This window comes from Grammomys surdaster, unplaced genomic scaffold (assembly GCF_004785775.1).
Source record: "Grammomys surdaster isolate TR1022 unplaced genomic scaffold, NIH_TR_1.0 62, whole genome shotgun sequence".
NCBI lineage: Eukaryota > Metazoa > Chordata > Mammalia > Rodentia > Muridae > Grammomys > Grammomys surdaster.
The window spans coordinates 15,145,010-15,162,114 of record NW_021604564.1 but is presented as its reverse complement, the minus strand read 5'-3'; the positions used below and the strand labels follow the sequence as shown (position 1 = coordinate 15,162,114).

Sequence of the window (17,105 nt, the reverse complement as noted above, 5' to 3'; positions counted from 1 at the left end):
CCTTTTTTTCTTCAACTTTCCTCAAATGTTGTTTCCTTGGTGCACCTATTTTATTGGGGAACTATGCACTATAAAATTTTGAACAGACAAGGTTAACATTAAGGCCATCTTGTTAAATTAATTTGTTTCTCCGAGTGCTAAAGTACCAAAGAAATAACAGCTAAAAGTACTTCATGTGCACTCTGCATATGTCTCAAAGAGCTTTGGTGGTAGACACAAGGATCTAGATAGCAACTGCAGATTCAAATAACTGGCCAATAAAAAGTATACATTTTTCCCTAATGAGACATCAAGACAGAAATAGAGATGCACTTTACAAGATCAAGCTAAACAGAAAACCCAGTATATCTTTTGCTCAAAAGAAAAAGTAACAAGGTGTGAATTTTTCTGAACGGACAGCTAGACAGAATACCATAAATTTCACAACCTAAAGCCAAAATCCCAAATATGATTTTCTTGTCATGAGTATGTTGTATGTTTAATTCTTCAAATGATTATTCATGTTCTAGTTAGCTCTCCCTCTTTCTTCTTTATCCTAGAACCTGTCCTCTCATTTCATGCCTGGACTCCTAATGCTAGCTACAAATTGCTACGTACAGGGTACCACTTCCAATTTGCCAAGTGTCTTTCATCAAACACAGCACATAAAAAAAAAAAAGTCTCAGAGGAAAGTCAAGATACATTTACTTGCTGGACGACAAATGTGAGCGCATTGGGAGGCAGTGAGGGCTCTAAGCGCAAGGGTTTGATTCATAATCACTCAGCAGCTAAAACATTCTCCACAGATGGAAGTGGACAGCACATTTGTCACTATGAAGGATTTCGACACATACTGATCACAGGGCAAAGATATGGAATGATGACACTGGTCAAAGTGCTTGGCAGAGTCTGTCCCTGCCAAACACAGTTGTACCCGCTTCCAGCCAGTGTTAACATATTCAGTTTATTTATTAAAAATCAATGCAGAAATAGTTTATGATGCTGTTTTATTTGCATTTATTCCTCCTAATTATTCCTTGCAGAAAATCATTTTGAAAATCTATCTACCATGGAATAAATTGTCTGAGTGAAAAATAACCTCTGATCTGCAATCTGACAAGCAGTAAGAAGCAAGAGAAGGGTCGCAGTGTTCTCACGCATTCAGAGGGCAGAGCAGTGGGTGCATGGGTGGTAGTTATAAATATTTTATTTATATTTAACATTTGGGTAATGTTTCATCATCAAGTAATTTTAAATAATTTGAATGTCCATCTTGCATACACTCAGATTGCTGTGGCAATGGATCTTGTTAGAAACACTATCCCTCTTTTATGGAAAGCAGCCTACTCAGGACTGTTATTATTCTCAGCTTTCATCTCTAGCACACAGAAACTACAAGCCCTTTGAGTTGTTTGAGAGCAATTGGCTGTTGAGAAATGTGTCTTGCTTTAGGAGCTGCTAATAGCTAGATCCTTTTGAAGAAAGATCAGTGTGCTTACATCACCTCCAACAGTTTCACTGTGGAAAAAACATCAAGAAATAAGAAAATATATTACAGACTCAACAGCTACAGGATGACACCCTCAGTGACAGTAGGAAAAAGAACAGACATTACCCAATTGTTTCTCTTAAAAGCCACACTCAACTTTGACTTCTGGGATCAAATGAAAAGAGGAGAAAATTGGGATGGAGAAGAGAAAAGTAGACTATGGAAGCTGAGCAAAGGATAGCTATAAGCATTAAACACACGTGGAAGCGTATGCATGTACATGTACAACACAAGCTCACACATACATGCAAACATACTCATATACATATGTGCACACATGCTTACATACATACACATGTTCACACATGTCTACAGAGATGCATGCACACACATACATACATGTACACAAAAACACACACTCTCATACAAACATATACATATGCACACAGTCACATAGACACAGACACATACATCCGTGCACACAGACTCACATACACACACACTCACACACACACACACACACAAACACACACACACACAGAGAGAGAGAGAGAGAGAGAGAGAGAGAGAGAGAGAGACTGCTCAGCTAGCTAGACACCAAGCTTTTATTCCTTTATTCCTCCCTTCCTTTCCTCTTCATGAAATTTGCTCTCGCATCACTTGCTCTCAGTCGAAGTGACTAAACATCCCTGTTTGAACAGATAGAAGCAATTTAGACATCATGCGCTTAGTCTAACCTAGCAAATCTGTGACCAATGCTGTTCAGACCCATACCTTATTGGGTTATTTAATATATGAGTTAGAAAGCTTTACCTTTCTCCTTCTATCTGGTCTGACTTGTGATATTCCTCCAGAAGAAACATATCCTATCTATCTTATATAGATATAGTACCTTGTGATATTGATGTTAAAGTCTGACTTTGTGTGTATGTATGTATGCATGTATGTATTTTTGGTTCTTCAAGACAAGATTTCTCTGTGTAGCTTTGGCTGCCCTGGAACTCGCTCTGTAGGCCAGGCCAACCTCGAACTCATAGAACTCAGCCACCCTCTGCCTCTCTAGTGCTTATATTAAAGGCATAAGCTACCACAGCCTAGCAACTTGGTATTTTTAAAAGTCAAGATAAAATGAGATTAATATAGTAGAATATTAGTAGATATAATTTATATTATTTAATTAGGAAAAACTCAATACGAAGAAAACTGAGATACAATTAATAAAAATTCAGGAAACCTAAAGGAAAGAAAGTACCTACTATATGTACTAGTAGTGTATTATCATATGACCCATTAATATCTTCAACTAATCTAAGATCAGCAAATGAGAGATTTTTTCCAATGGAGCATTAATTTTATTTGTATATATGTAATAGTTGTCGATAGTATCTACAGCCCGATGTCTCAAGAAGGAAGTTATTTCTCTCCCTTCCAGTCCCCAAGAGGCTATTAACTTTATACTGACGCAAACTATTAGACACAATTCCCTAGCTCCCACATCAAACTGTATCTATGCCCCTAGTCAAACAGAATTAAGTAATCAAAAAAAATCCACCAACATGGATGTAAGTGCTTAGCTTAATATTTATTATCTAAGCACCAATTACTGAAGTCCTGGAAAGTTTCTCATCAAAACTATTAAAGTGACAACCTGATTATGGGAAATAATATATCTGTCCAAGTGTACAATGAATTATGTGAAATAATGATTCCCAGTTAGATTACATATGACTTTATCATAAAACAACTAACTATTCATAAATAACAGGATGTGAAAGTTCGTGGAGTCAGTAGATTTCTATATTTGTTTACTTGATAATCTTGAGAACCCTCAAAATCGTGGTCATTTGAGGAAGAAGTAAATACTCGTATTTTATGTTTATCTCACTGTTGAGTCAAGTTCAACAGTCATGATGACAAAATCACTGAGTTTATTTGCCATCGAGAATTATAATCCTGCATCTTCAGCATTTATCACGAGTATCAATTTTATAACACATGTGTATATCGCAGGCTTGAAATTTGACTCGCGGAATGGAGTATTTCAGACACTACAGTGTTAACTCTGAGAGGAAGCCTAGCTGGTCAGTGTGTGTAAAGACAAGCACAGTGGTGAACATCATCAGCTTCAAGCAGGTAACAACAGGGCAAGTGACAAAGTCACACTGTACCTTAGGAAGGATAAGAGAACTGACACATGAAACTCAGAACAGACCTGTGCTGGAGAGGAGAGAGGAGAAATCCAGAAAGTGCTAGAATGTTCCAAAGAAAGCCCCACTGTTGTACGATTTAGCACAATTAAGGTAATGGCTTGCACGCTTTCTCTCCAGTGCCCCCACCCTCTCTCAAGCTCTCCTCTCACTGCTAATAAATATTTTTTTATGTTTTTTAAATACATGAGATTAATCCTTAGATGTTTGACAATAATGAATTCACAATTCATCACATATTCCACAACAGAGAAAATGGCGAAACTCCTGGTAAAGAACAATTAACATCAGATAAGAGAAATACATAAGTGCTAACATATTCTATCTAATTAAGTTCAGATGGGAAAAAGTGTGACTCTAGAGTATCCACACTACCCCAAGGTTGTCTGTATCCCTATGAAGCAGGTCATTTTGAGTAACGATATAAACACAGAGACACTTTAAGGAAAATTTTAAATACATGTTGCCCATCCACCAAATTCTATTTCAGGGTGAAATGTAAAATGAGGACTCTTCCTTCCATGCACAACTTTCTGTATAAAAGAAATAAGCCTATCCCTTGCTTCATGAACTGAAACCAGATTTACATCGTAGTGAAAGTTACAGAAAAGAGACCTAATTTTGAAAACCCCATTCAGTACTTAGGTACAAAAGTTTAGTTTTATATCTGTCTCCAAACAGCAGGGGAAATTTCTGCCTCTGGAGAAATGAATTGGAACACCAGAGTCAGCTTGTGTTTCTACACAAGTTCAGGTTTTACACTGCTTGAGGCTTTATCAAAAAATATCTGTAATACATTATCCCCAAATAATAATGGTTTTGACTTTATGGTTCATTTTAAAACTCCCCATATAGAGTCTATAAAAGGACATGAATATCAACATAGAACTATGTGGAGTGGGTGTGACTTAACGAGTAAAGTTGTTGCATAAGTCATTATCAGCTTAAATGCCCCATAATATCAAGAATATTCTGCTGTTGGATGAGCAGGGAAGTCGTGTGCTTCACCCCTATCATGTAATGGACAGCTCCAGATTCGTGTCTGCCCGGCATTCAGAATAAGCTCTATTCTCTTTAATGCTACATTACTTTAGTCAAAAATGTAAGGAACTTACCCATGTTCTCTGGTCAGGTAGTGGGAACTGGTAGCAAAATTGAAACAGAAACAGAAAATTACTTCTGTGTTGGATCTTTACTGCAATCTCTCCTTTGAGAAATGAGCATTTATTCTAATCTGATAAATTTTATTTATCATGTAACTCTATCTTGAGTAAAAGTTCTAGAAATGAAAATTAAATCTATGTAATCTATGTATCGCTCTGATGAGTTTCCTCTACTTCCTAAAATTAATCATCGAACCAAGCTTAGTTAGAAAAAAGAATGACTATCACTCTAAGAAAGCTACCTACTGTGTAGTACAGAATTCATAATTAGGCAGGGGGTCCTTTCTTTTTTTATTATTCACTGCAAAGCTATGGTCCCACATTTCCCAAATTCTGTTTTGATTTCATTGAAGGCAATTTCCTGTCACAAACCAGCCTGTTGTATCTCTATCACACCAATAATAAGGAAAATGTGGCATTTACTAAAATGGGAATAATTACATAATAAAAGATAATTCTTTTTTTGAAATTGTTGTTTGGAATTTTATCCTTGGTAGCAAGGGACTTGGGTTATTAGTCCTCAGAATACAAGAATATGGAAGAAGGAATAAATATGTTTTAGTTATTTGTGACAATAATGATCATAATCTTTAGGGAAAGCCTCTGTGGCTTAGATGCTCTACCAAAGGCTGAAGTTTATACCCTTGAAAATATCAGTTAGGAGAAACATTCCATGCTTCCATGAGCTTGGTGACAAATAAGCAATGTGCCAATAGGAAAGCAAAATAGAATAAGAAAGGTAAGGGACATGTGTGGTTCCCACAGCCGTGTGTAAGTGACAGCCTGGAATATATTAAGTTATCCTCAGCTCTCCAAAATGGAGTAGACACATGGTCAGGGAATGTGAACAAGTGAGTAAAAGAGAAAGCTTAGGTAAAAGATTTTGATATAGATGAAAAACATCAAACCTATGAAAATAAAATGTGACAATATCCAAGAATAATATCAAAAGTACAGAGAAATCAAACCATGGACCATAGCCACTTTGACGAGGGTATAGTCACCAATGGTTTTTACTTCATTCCCTATGATCTGGATGGAAGATACCCTGACCAGGAACTAGAGAAGTGGACAGTCCATGGTATCACTCAGTGAAACACTCACTCCACCTTATCTATTTGTGGCCATGCTTTCTTTTTCAAAATTAGAATTCAATCTAAAGAACCATGGATAATCTTTATCCAGAGAGAATATCTACAATGCTCATTATTCCTATTAGCCAGCTAACTTCTTTATCTGATGAAGAGAAGCAAAAGGTGAAGAGTTTTCTAATGCCCTGATAGCACAAAATGCCTTTTCAAGTACGGGCTGGAGAAATTTAGACTCCTTAGTCATCTCTTAATTTGGACATATGTGAGCATTTATGTTCTAAATACTTTGACACAATTTAAAACATTTATAATGCTATAAGCGGTAAGATAAACTAACAGTCTTTCAGAACAATTTAATAAACACGTATTGACTTATTCTCTTATCATTGTCTAAAGACTGAGTTGTGTTGAGGGATTGTGTTTAAAATAATGTGAAACTAGGCTTCTCCGTGGCATTTCGTGAACCAAAGTTGATATATGCCTTTACAGTTTTCTGAATCAACTGAGAATGGGATATCCTCTTTGTTGGGTGATAGCCTGAAATACAGTGAATGTCAGCAACTCTTACATGAGTTTCTTTTAAATGGGAAGAGTCTTTAAATGGTCTTACCAAGCATTTATTTAGCTGTTAAATCATGGAAAGGCCTGATAGCAGGGGCTAGCCTTCTGTGTTGGCTTACAGCACCTACATAGTAAGGTCATACCAAGGGCACACTAACCACCTTTCTAAACAGCCCCAGGAACATGAGGAAACCATGGTTTGGAAGGTAGATGAGGACATTAAAAGCTTACTACAGTGGCTTTATCTTCACCATGGAAGACCTGTGCATCCAACCCTAAGGGTCTCCATTAGGTCCTTTCAAAGACCAGACACGGTATCAAATACACCCTCATGGTAAACCTTGCAATTTATAGTTACCTGTAACGATGTGTGTTCGCCTCTTATACATAAAGAGCTAAACAATCTTCCTCAAAACCAAAGCACTTTTGCTAATTATAAATAATAAAAAAACCTTTGTACCACAGTTATTCCTAGTCCCAAGCCCTTAGTTTTATTATGAAGTTAGAATGGAATTAATACAAAAACAAACAAACAAATGAACAAAATGCCTAACATTGGGACGTAAGCAAAGTTTTCTGAAAGAAAAGACCTCTCCAACGACAGTAAGTTTCAAGTTAGAGCTGAGCTTCTCCTGGGTGTATCCCAAGAATTTACCTACTAAGTATTATTCATTAAAACTGCAGGAATGGTACTTTAAGCAGTGTTCCACTGTAGCTTGGAAATAGCTTGTGAATTAGGAGCCCTGGATATCTACCTTCTCTCTTCCTCCAAAGTCCCCAGTGGCAGTTCCCACTGCCCACCACATATGATATTGGCATTATACGGAGACTGACTCCAGAATGACAGGAGTTCACTCTGATTTGTAGGATCTGGAACATACTCACTAAGTACTGCAAATTAATTTTTGTTGTCATTCCTGGGTCCTAACAATAAGACGTAGCAACAGGCAGTCTACACACCAAAATGTGACACTGTAGGTGGGAGGGAAATACACTCTTGTGTTCTCACAGCATGGCAGAGTCTAAAAAGGGACAATCCTTGTGCTGTGAGCAATGGGAACATCCCTTATCTGTCATACCTTTTTTGCTCTTACCTTTGAGAATAATAAAATAAAACACATTCCTTCATATTCTCTTATTAAATATACATAAATTCCACATTTATAACACAATCCTATAGACATGTAATTATTGATAAATGAACTTAATCATTTTATTAAGTGACACAATTACTAAGGCTAGCCATTGATTTTTAGAGGCCATGGGCACCTAGAAATCAGCATGTTCAGAAAGTTTGCAAAGATAAGAAAACTAACAGCCAGATAGAGGAAATAACTCAAAGACTCTAACCCCCATTCCTGTTTTCTTCACTCTATCATGCCCTGGAACACTCAGTCTTTTAGTACTTAATTTCTAGACGTTTTATATAATAAAAATAGGCAAGCAATCTGATCACTATTCTTACATGTATATAATAATATAGACTCATGTGTGCTTTTGTTTATAATTAGAAAAGAAAATACCAAGAGAGTTGTACTTTTATATAATGTCTGAAACATTTGGCATTTTGTATTCAGGCTTATTAGCCTGTGAACCCTTGTAAGTGTTATTAGGTCAGTATAAATATCAAATATTTACTGATAAACATTGACTGCTTCAGCACTTGGTTCTTTCCATGAAGGGGGTTATGTAAACAGTATCAGCCCTTAACCTTCCTATATAAAATCCATGGTGGAATGTTTCTGGAATGTTTGATACCTAAGCATATATTTTCTCAATTTAGATTAGAGTGAGAATTTTGGAACACAAATAAGTTTTTATATATAACTGTGTTCTCCCATGCTTGTTTTGGTATTAAGGAAGACAGTTGGAAAAGTAAAAACACAAAAGAAAAGATAAGAGCCTTATCCCAAGAAAAATTAATGCATTTGCTACTTAAATGGAAGAAATTTTCACCAGTTTATTTAGGGGACTATCATGTATGGCTTGGAAATACTACAAAAGAACAAATTTATGTACTAAATTGTCAGGTACTTTCTTAAAATCTTTGGTGTCTTTAAAGATCAGAGCTTGTATCATTTAGACACAAAGCATAACAAAATGAAATGTGAGTTTAAAAAGTAGATTCCAGACACTATGTTTGCCCTTTCAGTATGACTCTCTAGCTGTGGATTAATATGTAAACCAGTCTTCAAATAAGAAAATTAAATGGGTGGCAACCCAGAGATGAAGAAGCAAGATAGTACTGTTCAGTATGCCCCTTTGCAAAGAGAAACTGTATGTCTTTTGATAAATGGGCCTGGCTCCATTCAGTAAATAGCTCTGTGTATTGTGGGGAATTCTTGTGCAATTACAGCCCTTCACTGGAATGCCCAATGGTGTCTAGATAAATTCCTTCACCCTCTATGGTAACAACTTGTCAGGTAGACTCATTTCCTGTTTTTATCTAAGCACTGAAAGGACAGGAGTGACCTTCATGAGGTTGGGACGAGTCACAGTGTGATCCATATCTTTGTATCAGGAAACTTTAAACACAAAAGACAACTTCAATATTTATTTCCTTAGCCGAATCTGATTCACTCCAACACGCACTTTAGCTCAATGAACAGTCAAGGCACATAATAATTTAATACCCAAACTATCTTATTTTTACACATATACTAATGACTTTTTCTTTTAAAAAGCTTGGGTTTTAGTCCTGCTAGAATTTCCTGTGTTCTTCCACAGCAGCATCATAGGAAATCCTAGTGTTCTTAAAGTTTCTTTCAATCCTTTGCACCTGTTTCTTGGGATCAACAAGTTAGTTTACAAGCTTGAAATCTCAAATCCAAAATACTTACTTGTGGGTGAAACAAGAATCCTGGAGAAGGTCTCAAGTATTTTTCTTTCAAAGCTTCAAGTGGGTCAGTTAGCTTTCTTTTCTCTACTCTGAAAGGTTAAAATCAGATTTGGGAGCGTCAGTCTTATATCTGAATCTCAGGACAGCTACTGTCACTCAACACAGCAAAGCCAATGGACATTTTCATTGGGACGCACTTACAAGAAGACCTCTCCTGGGAAAGGATACACTGGGCACTTCTATGTCCTCAAAGGGAGAAAGCCCACTTGATAATGGAAAACTCCTACTTGATGACTAGGGTGGAAAGGGAGTTTGAAAGCTGCCGTTACTGAGTTATAGGAATCTGTACAACTCTGGGACTCTTCTGATTCAGATGGAGCAAAAACATTAGAAGATTTTGAAATGGTTGGTGAAAATTGGGATGATTTAATTTAATCCATTTTCTAACAAAAACTACATCCTCCTAAATATCCACTCTAGTTATTGTAAATCTGCCTACTGGGTGCAAGGGAACTTCCAAGTTAGCTAGGCATTGTTGCAGATATTCAAGATGGACTCAGGTATATACATTCATATGCAACGTGTGTGAGAGATAGGTATAGAAATATTCGAATATTCTTTATTTCTCTTTCAAGAGAAGATAGGAAGTAAGTTTGAAAAACAGGAGAAACTTTAAACATGCTCCGCATCCTAGCTGCAGTTAGGCATACAGAGAAGTAAAGTAAGACAGACTTATTTTTTACCAACTATTGGCAGTTAGCTTCTAAGAAAATTTAAGTAAGTACACGTTTAAGCTATAATTGAAAGCCAGACTTAAGGAACACCTGGAGAATGAAAGAGAGGGTTAGTAACTAAAGGTCATCTTTGGCTGCATGGGGAGTTTGAGGCCCGTGTCAAGAACAAATTTCGATAATGCTATTGAAACATAATAGCTGTGAGCTCACGGATTTTATTCATCCTGTATTTTACATGTATTATTTTTCTTACTGAAGTAGGCAATAAGAGGCCCATTTCAGCATGAAAACTCTGGAGGCTGCAAGGCTAAGCTGCACCCTGGGGCTGACACTAAAACTAGGCTTTAGAGTTTTTCAATAAGACTTTGCCTTTCATAAAGTGAAATATCTGGAGCTATAAAACTGAAGTCAGCAGACATGGGCTGAGGAAGGTCAGAGGTGATGAAGATGACACAATGGGTATTCTTTCGGTGTTGAAACATGACATTGGTAGCACAAGGACATTTTAGATTGTCTTCTTTTTCCCTAGATATGGCCTTGTTACATAACCTCAGGATAGCCTCAAACTTGAGATGTTCCTTCCTCAGCCTCCTGAATGCGAGGATTACAGGCCCATGTTACCACACCCTTTGTTCAGGGCTCTTCTGTTTCTCTTGTTGAAATGGGGATAGCCTTTTGTATGCTAGAAACTTTAGAAGACACTGGCAAGAACTTTTGGTTCTAGTACTGAATGGAAGGGCAACACCAAAACTCTTCACTAAGCAACAGTAGGCACACTAGGAAAATGATCCCATCTTAAATAAGTTCAATAAAAACTCCACATGTTCCACAAAGTCTTGAGATTTTAAATTAGAGAATAAATTGAAAATTCCTATAATCTGTAAAAGGCATAGTAAATACTATGATTAAAGAAAATTAAAAATAAAAAATCAAATCATTTTTGGTGGGGACTGTTACAGTATAGTATGTAAAACATATTCTACTAAAGATATATGATTTACCTATAGAATGCTTATACATACTAAAGTAAGCTAGGTAATGATGGAATTAAATAGACTTATTTTAAGCAATGTACCCATTCTAAATAGAAAGTCACTTTGTGATTAATATTTCACATACTTGGGGTTCTAAGATATTTATTTAGAAAAAGAATGCATGTAGCATATATACCAATATATACCAGTGGGTTAGCAAAGAGAAGACTGGCTGTTCTAGGTCTTGTGTCACTCTAAATAAGCAACTTATTTACATGGCCATGTATACCTGTGCTAACCCTGCAGGAGCCTTGCTTTAAAGATGACTTTCTCATATTTTCCACTCCCCAACAATGTTTAAAAATAAGTGTGTTGTTGAAATAAAAGAATCCTGTGGGCCTATTTCAAAACCTCAATTTCAGAGACATCCAAGAAATAAGTCCAAACTTAATCTGCCAATTTCTGAACTTAAAAATATGATTTTGTGGAATCAAACCTCATCCAGTTTAATAATAATAATAATAATAATAAGTAGTAGTAGTAGTGATCTGAGAGTTCATAAGGCATCTGGGATGGCATAGCATATAACCTGTGTTTCATACATCCATCTCGTCCACCATCTCTTCCCATCATCCTTACCTATAAATGGGATCCATGAAGAAGGGAGTGGGTCTGGCATGCTGCAAGGAGCCATCTGAAGATGGCCTTGTTTCCATGTTGTTTCCTTTCTTTTCCCCAAATACATGGTTTTTTCGAGGTTCAGTCAACTTCGTCCCACTGGCTCTACTCCTACTACCCATACTTAGATCCAGGGGCTGGTCTTGGCTTGTGGCGGGTGTTGCTGGAGGCTTCGAGGGGCCTGAAGTCAGGGGCTTCTCGTCCTTTCTCTTAGTGGTGAGGTCAAAAGGGGACTCAGAGCTTCCCTTCTGCAGTTTCTTAACTTCATTTGGTGATTGGGGCTCCATTTTCAAAGGTAACGACCTCAAGTCTCTATCAGGAAATGGGTACATTGATTGAGAGAATGCTGGAAAAAATGGGAGGGGAAACATGGAAGGGTAAGGTAACGCTCCAACTTTTTTGTCTTGCAGCCCCACCAGTCCTGTGGAACCAAAGTATTTTTCAGCAATAGACGCAATAGCCTTTATAGAATCATTCACAGCTCCTGACACCGCAGTTTGCTCCTCTACAGATGCTGAGAAAACGGAATGATTGTTGTATTCTTTCTTATTATTTATTGAAGCCAGATTCTGCAGAGGGCTTACTTTGTCTTTGAACATTTTACCATTTTCTTTACATTTCTCTTTATCACTTTCAAGGTCACTTTCCAGATCAGAGCCCGAGGTTGTTTCCAGGTCACTGCCACTCGGTGTACTGACATCATCAAGGTCACTACTCTCTGACTGGTCACTGATTTTCTCAAGGGGCCTCTCTTCAGAGGACCTCTCGGGTAGCAGTTCCACTGGCTTATTGTCCCCTACAGGTGGGTGTTTAGATAGTGCCTTCAAAATATCCTGTGTAGCTGGCAGTATCTGAGGATGTGTCAGGAGGGGACTTTGACATTTGTTTGACTGTTCGGTACTTGATAGTCCTTTAACAGGAGGACTAGCGGGTATCAAAGGAGGCCTGTGGTATAAGCCCGAAGGAAACAGACCAGGAAAGCTAAAGGAAAATCCAGGAGCTGTTGGAAAGGTAAGACCAGCAGGATGCCTATTGGTGCCAAAATAGTCAGTCAGGCCCGGGTTGGCATGACTCATATTAACCATGGACGTTTTATCCATAGCTGGGGTTCCAGGAAGTGAAATGCCTTGGCCAAAAAATCCACCTGCCGCAAAATGGTTCTTGCCCTCACAAAACCTCCTGTGTTTATTTAAGGAAGACGTAGTGCTGAACATTTGTCCACAGTCTTTGCACTTGATTTGGGTTCTGCAATCAGCATGCATGCGCTTATGACGACAAAGGTTTGAAAACTGAGTATAGGATTTATGGCAGACCTCACCTGTGTGCAAACAACAAAAAAGAGTCTCAGGCTTTATGACAATTGCTTCTGGATTCAGCAAGTATCACAAGTGGTTTACCCAGAATAGTTTCAATTAGAAAGCCAGGAATACAAGTTGGGAGTCAGCGATCTGGATGCTCGGAACACAGAAAAAAACGCCATTTTTCTAGATTCCAAAGCAAGGCATCCAGCCTGACAAATGTCAATGAGGTAGCACAAATATTTCACACAGAAAATGTAAATATTTCCCACCCATCCCCCCTGCACAATATTTTTCATAATATTTGTGGGTTTAAATATTTATGGAAAAACACAGCCCAGAATGCATTGCTTCCCCCACCTGATTCCTAACGCTAGCAGAGTCTGAGAAATTAAAGATATGTTTAGCACAAACTCTTCAGAGCATTTAAAACATTCTGTATTAGATGCACCAAGACAGGATAAACAGCCTTCCCCGCAAGTGCAATCTGCCCTTTCTCCCCTCTCCCCGTGGGGAAGGGCTGGAGCCGCTCTCCCACTATTTCGTTAGAATTGTATCATAGGCTGTCATCATTCACACATCAAAGCCACACAACAATGCGTATTGTGTATTGGGAGACCCTTTTAACAATCATTTTCATGATTTGAGAAAGACTGACATAATTTACAATGGCTCTATTTTAAGCCCGCGGAGGAAACTACATTGAATGTGGCCCATCCTGCATTGCTGGTTCCCATGAACTATGAGCACGTCCTCTGACTTCCTCTCACACCAATGGCTGTGGTAACCTTCCTGCAGATGAAACCCCCAGCCTTGGGAAACATGCTCACTTGCTGCTGTATCTTCCGCAGTTATCTCAGGGCTTGACTTCTGTATGCGTCGGCTGAGTATGGGAAGCCGAGGAGAGGCTGTGACAACTCTGATCCTGAAAGAACCTGGCAGCCAGTGTGGTCCTGAGCTACCCTCTTTAACTAAGAATTTGTCAATAAAGTAGCACTGCCCCCCTTCTCACAGATGTGCCAAGACTTCTAAGCATATATTAAGGCCAAACTTTGTAACCCTTCACCTTTTCCAGCAAGACTTCACTCAGTGTGAGTCTTACAGGATTATAAAATCAAATTGCTAAGTATCATTATTTAAAACTTTTCTGGGGGTGAGTTACTTTATGTGTGAGCTTATTTTAATGCTTCCATGCGTGTTTTATACATGTGGAAATATAATATCTTTGCTGGTAATTGTTGAAACAAATTGACTTCAAGAAAATAAACATAAAATTTGACAGTTACTGATTCTCAATGATTGCTGACTGTAGATGTGGAACGCTGGAGTCAAAAACTTCAATCAAAACAATGAAAATGTTTAAGACAATTCATTCAAAGATAATTTTATAGAACCCAGTCAAGCAAAACTCACCGGAAATTTGTCCTCCCCCCTCCACAAACAGGATGTGCTAAGCAATTGCTTATTTTTTTCTGATAAGGACTAGACAATATTTTTGCACATTAGTGTGCCTGTGAATGTGAACGGAGTCTTTGCCACACTGCAGGGACTATCACAAGGATTTTAGTAGGAAGAGAAGATTTTTTTTGTTTTGTTTTGTTTCTTTTTTTTTTTTTTTTCAGATTTCTACCAGAGTACATCCTTCAGTCTGTTCTGACAGCATTCAAACAGGATCTATCTATACATGTTCTATTTATATTACATGATACACTAAATAAAATCACATTGGAGGTGGGTAACACACTTCCACGTGATTGTATTATATTGATTCATTTATGGGCAATTCCAAGGAACTAAGTCATTTATTATTGGAATTATAAAAAAAATACTCTTTTTTTTTTTAAAAAAAATCTATCCTTTGGGACTAAAAGTACTTAGAGAAAATGTCTTAATGGGTAGTCAACCAACTGTAATGCAGGAATTGCAATGTTTTGGAAATGTTTTGGAAAAGGTCTCCTCTTCTTTCATGTAACAGAAAATCCAGAGAGTGTATGTCAGAATAACAGAAGATGTTCTTGACTTGTCTGGCTGCATCTTTTGTTACAGGACAAGAAGAGTCTGGGTCTGGTCTCAAAAAACATTGAATCTGGGAAGTTTCCTTAGTCAGGAGCTTAGTTTACCACCCTTGAAGGCTTGATCTAAGACATCAGTAACCAGGCTCCAGGTCAATGTTTCAATTGATGTTGAAATCTATGCTCCAGTGTAATTTTCTCAGTAACAAGGAATTAGCCTGCAATTAACATTGCATCTTTCTCCCTCATAAACAAGCTAAGAAGTATTTTGAATATTTTCTGTCTATTAGAGCATGTGGTTTCTATTTGGGAAGGCTGGAGATTGCTGTAAAGGAGATGAGTAATTACCTTAGCGTTAGGGACCCTGCACTCACTGTAATAAGAGACAGTTGTCATAAACACACCAGTGGGGACAAATCATGGTGTGTGGCCTTTGAGAGAGAAACAGATAGCAGCCATCGGTGAACCTCCACCCTTTTGGGCTCATGGCAACTCCTATCCTTAAACCCCTTTGTTCTGAAATTGCACGGCTATTATTTGTAATTACGCCATGGTTCACTGTCAGATTTGATATTTGAAGAAAGTCATCTGCTATTTAAATTTACCAATAATTGCGAGAATGTGTTCAAGGGAAATATTTGATGCAGGCCAAATAAGAAAGGACAATTCTGATCCTTAAGTGGAACTGTTTCCTTTAACAGGGCTCATGTGTTAGAGTGTGCAGATGGAAGAAGAGTTAAGCAATGGAGCCTATGCTTTCCCATTTTAACAACAGATAAAGTATAAAATAGGTGATCAGAGGTCCTTGTGATCTAGTCTGCTCTTCTCATCAAAGAATAAAGCTTGCCAGCATTTATTTCTGATGAGCCTGAAATAAACTAACTTAGAAAGCTCAGAGTACTTCCGAGCAGGCTTGCAGAGAAATGTGGCCTAGAGTCATGAAGTCATGAATGCATGCTTGCTTTCTTTCTTTCTTTCTTTCTTTCTCTCTCTCTTTCTTTCTTTCTTTCTTTCTTTCTTTCTTTCTTTCTTTCTCTCTTTCTCTCTTTCTCTCTTTCTCTCTTTCTCTCTTTCTCTCTTTCTCTCTCTCTTTCTCTTTTTCTTTCTCTTTTCTCTTTTTCTTTCTCTTTTCTCTTTTTCTTTCTTTTTTTTTCTTTATTGTATACTTAATTTCCCCTGGTTTCAACAGTGTTTCCCCAAGGAGATCAGGGCACCCTTTATTTAACTGCTGGTTGTCTTCACTCTACCCAGGGAACAGACATCTATGCGAAACAGACTGGCTAGTACCCTGGAGAGGAACGACAACTACTTCTGGCTCCTGGAAGCACAAAGGAAGACTGTGTCAAGGCAAAGAACAGTATAGTTAGTCTCTGGCAGTTCCACATTGGCACTGAAAAGTAGATGGCTTGCCAACAGGTCCTGTAGTTGCACAGTACCTCAGATACTGACTGCAAACCATCAGTGCTTGTCTGAATAAATAAATAAATAAATAAATAAACAAACCAAAGGGGGGGAGTACTGTTTTACATAAAGTTCCCAGATCAAAAACTCAGAGGTGTTGCCAGGCACCGGTCATGAATCAAACAATTCCGCTCATATCTGAGTCCAAAATCAGTTTAGAATTTGGTAGCACAGCTCACTTTGTCCATATCTTTGTACACCCGGCCTAGCTCTGGAGCAAATGGATCCAGAGCCATTGCCTAGATGAAGTGAGAACAAATGGGTTACCTTCTGAATTATTGCAGCACAACCCAAAACAGACCCACACTGGTGAGCAAAAGATGGTAAGCTGAGTTCTTCTTGCCTTGAAGTGTGTTATTAAAGTGCTGGATCCAGGAGTGTGCCAAGTAGGTGGGCAAAGGGGCTGTCCCCTGAAAGCATGAAGCTTGTAAATCTGCTTGAGTGCAGTGGGTGGGAGAGGGAGCCTGTCCAGCATCAAAGGGAAAATACTTTGCTTTTTCAAGTGGTCCAAACTACAAACCTGCAATGTAAACAGCATACAGCAAAGGAAGAAAGAATATCTTACCCCTCCACACATACACTGCAGTATCTTACCCCTCCACACATACACTGCAGTATC

At 38.0% G+C, this 17,105-nt stretch overlaps 1 protein-coding gene across 2 annotated transcripts in view; it reads right to left on the bottom strand.

Annotated features, from left to right (window-relative positions):
* The window catches only part of Mecom (MDS1 and EVI1 complex locus), a 541,930-nt gene that overhangs the window by 16,435 nt on the left and 508,390 nt on the right, over positions 1-17,105 (bottom strand). The window contains exons 8-10 of one of the 2 annotated variants that reach the window (XM_028761727.1): positions 11,677-13,033; positions 9,331-9,418; positions 4,791-4,817 (exon numbers count right to left, since the gene is read on the bottom strand). In XM_028761727.1, the coding sequence (XP_028617560.1) occupies positions 4,791-4,817; positions 9,331-9,418; positions 11,677-13,033 (1,472 nt within the window). The remainder of the gene's footprint in view (positions 1-4,790; positions 4,818-9,330; positions 9,419-11,676; positions 13,034-17,105) is intronic. The other variant, XM_028761773.1, reaches the window with a different exon arrangement.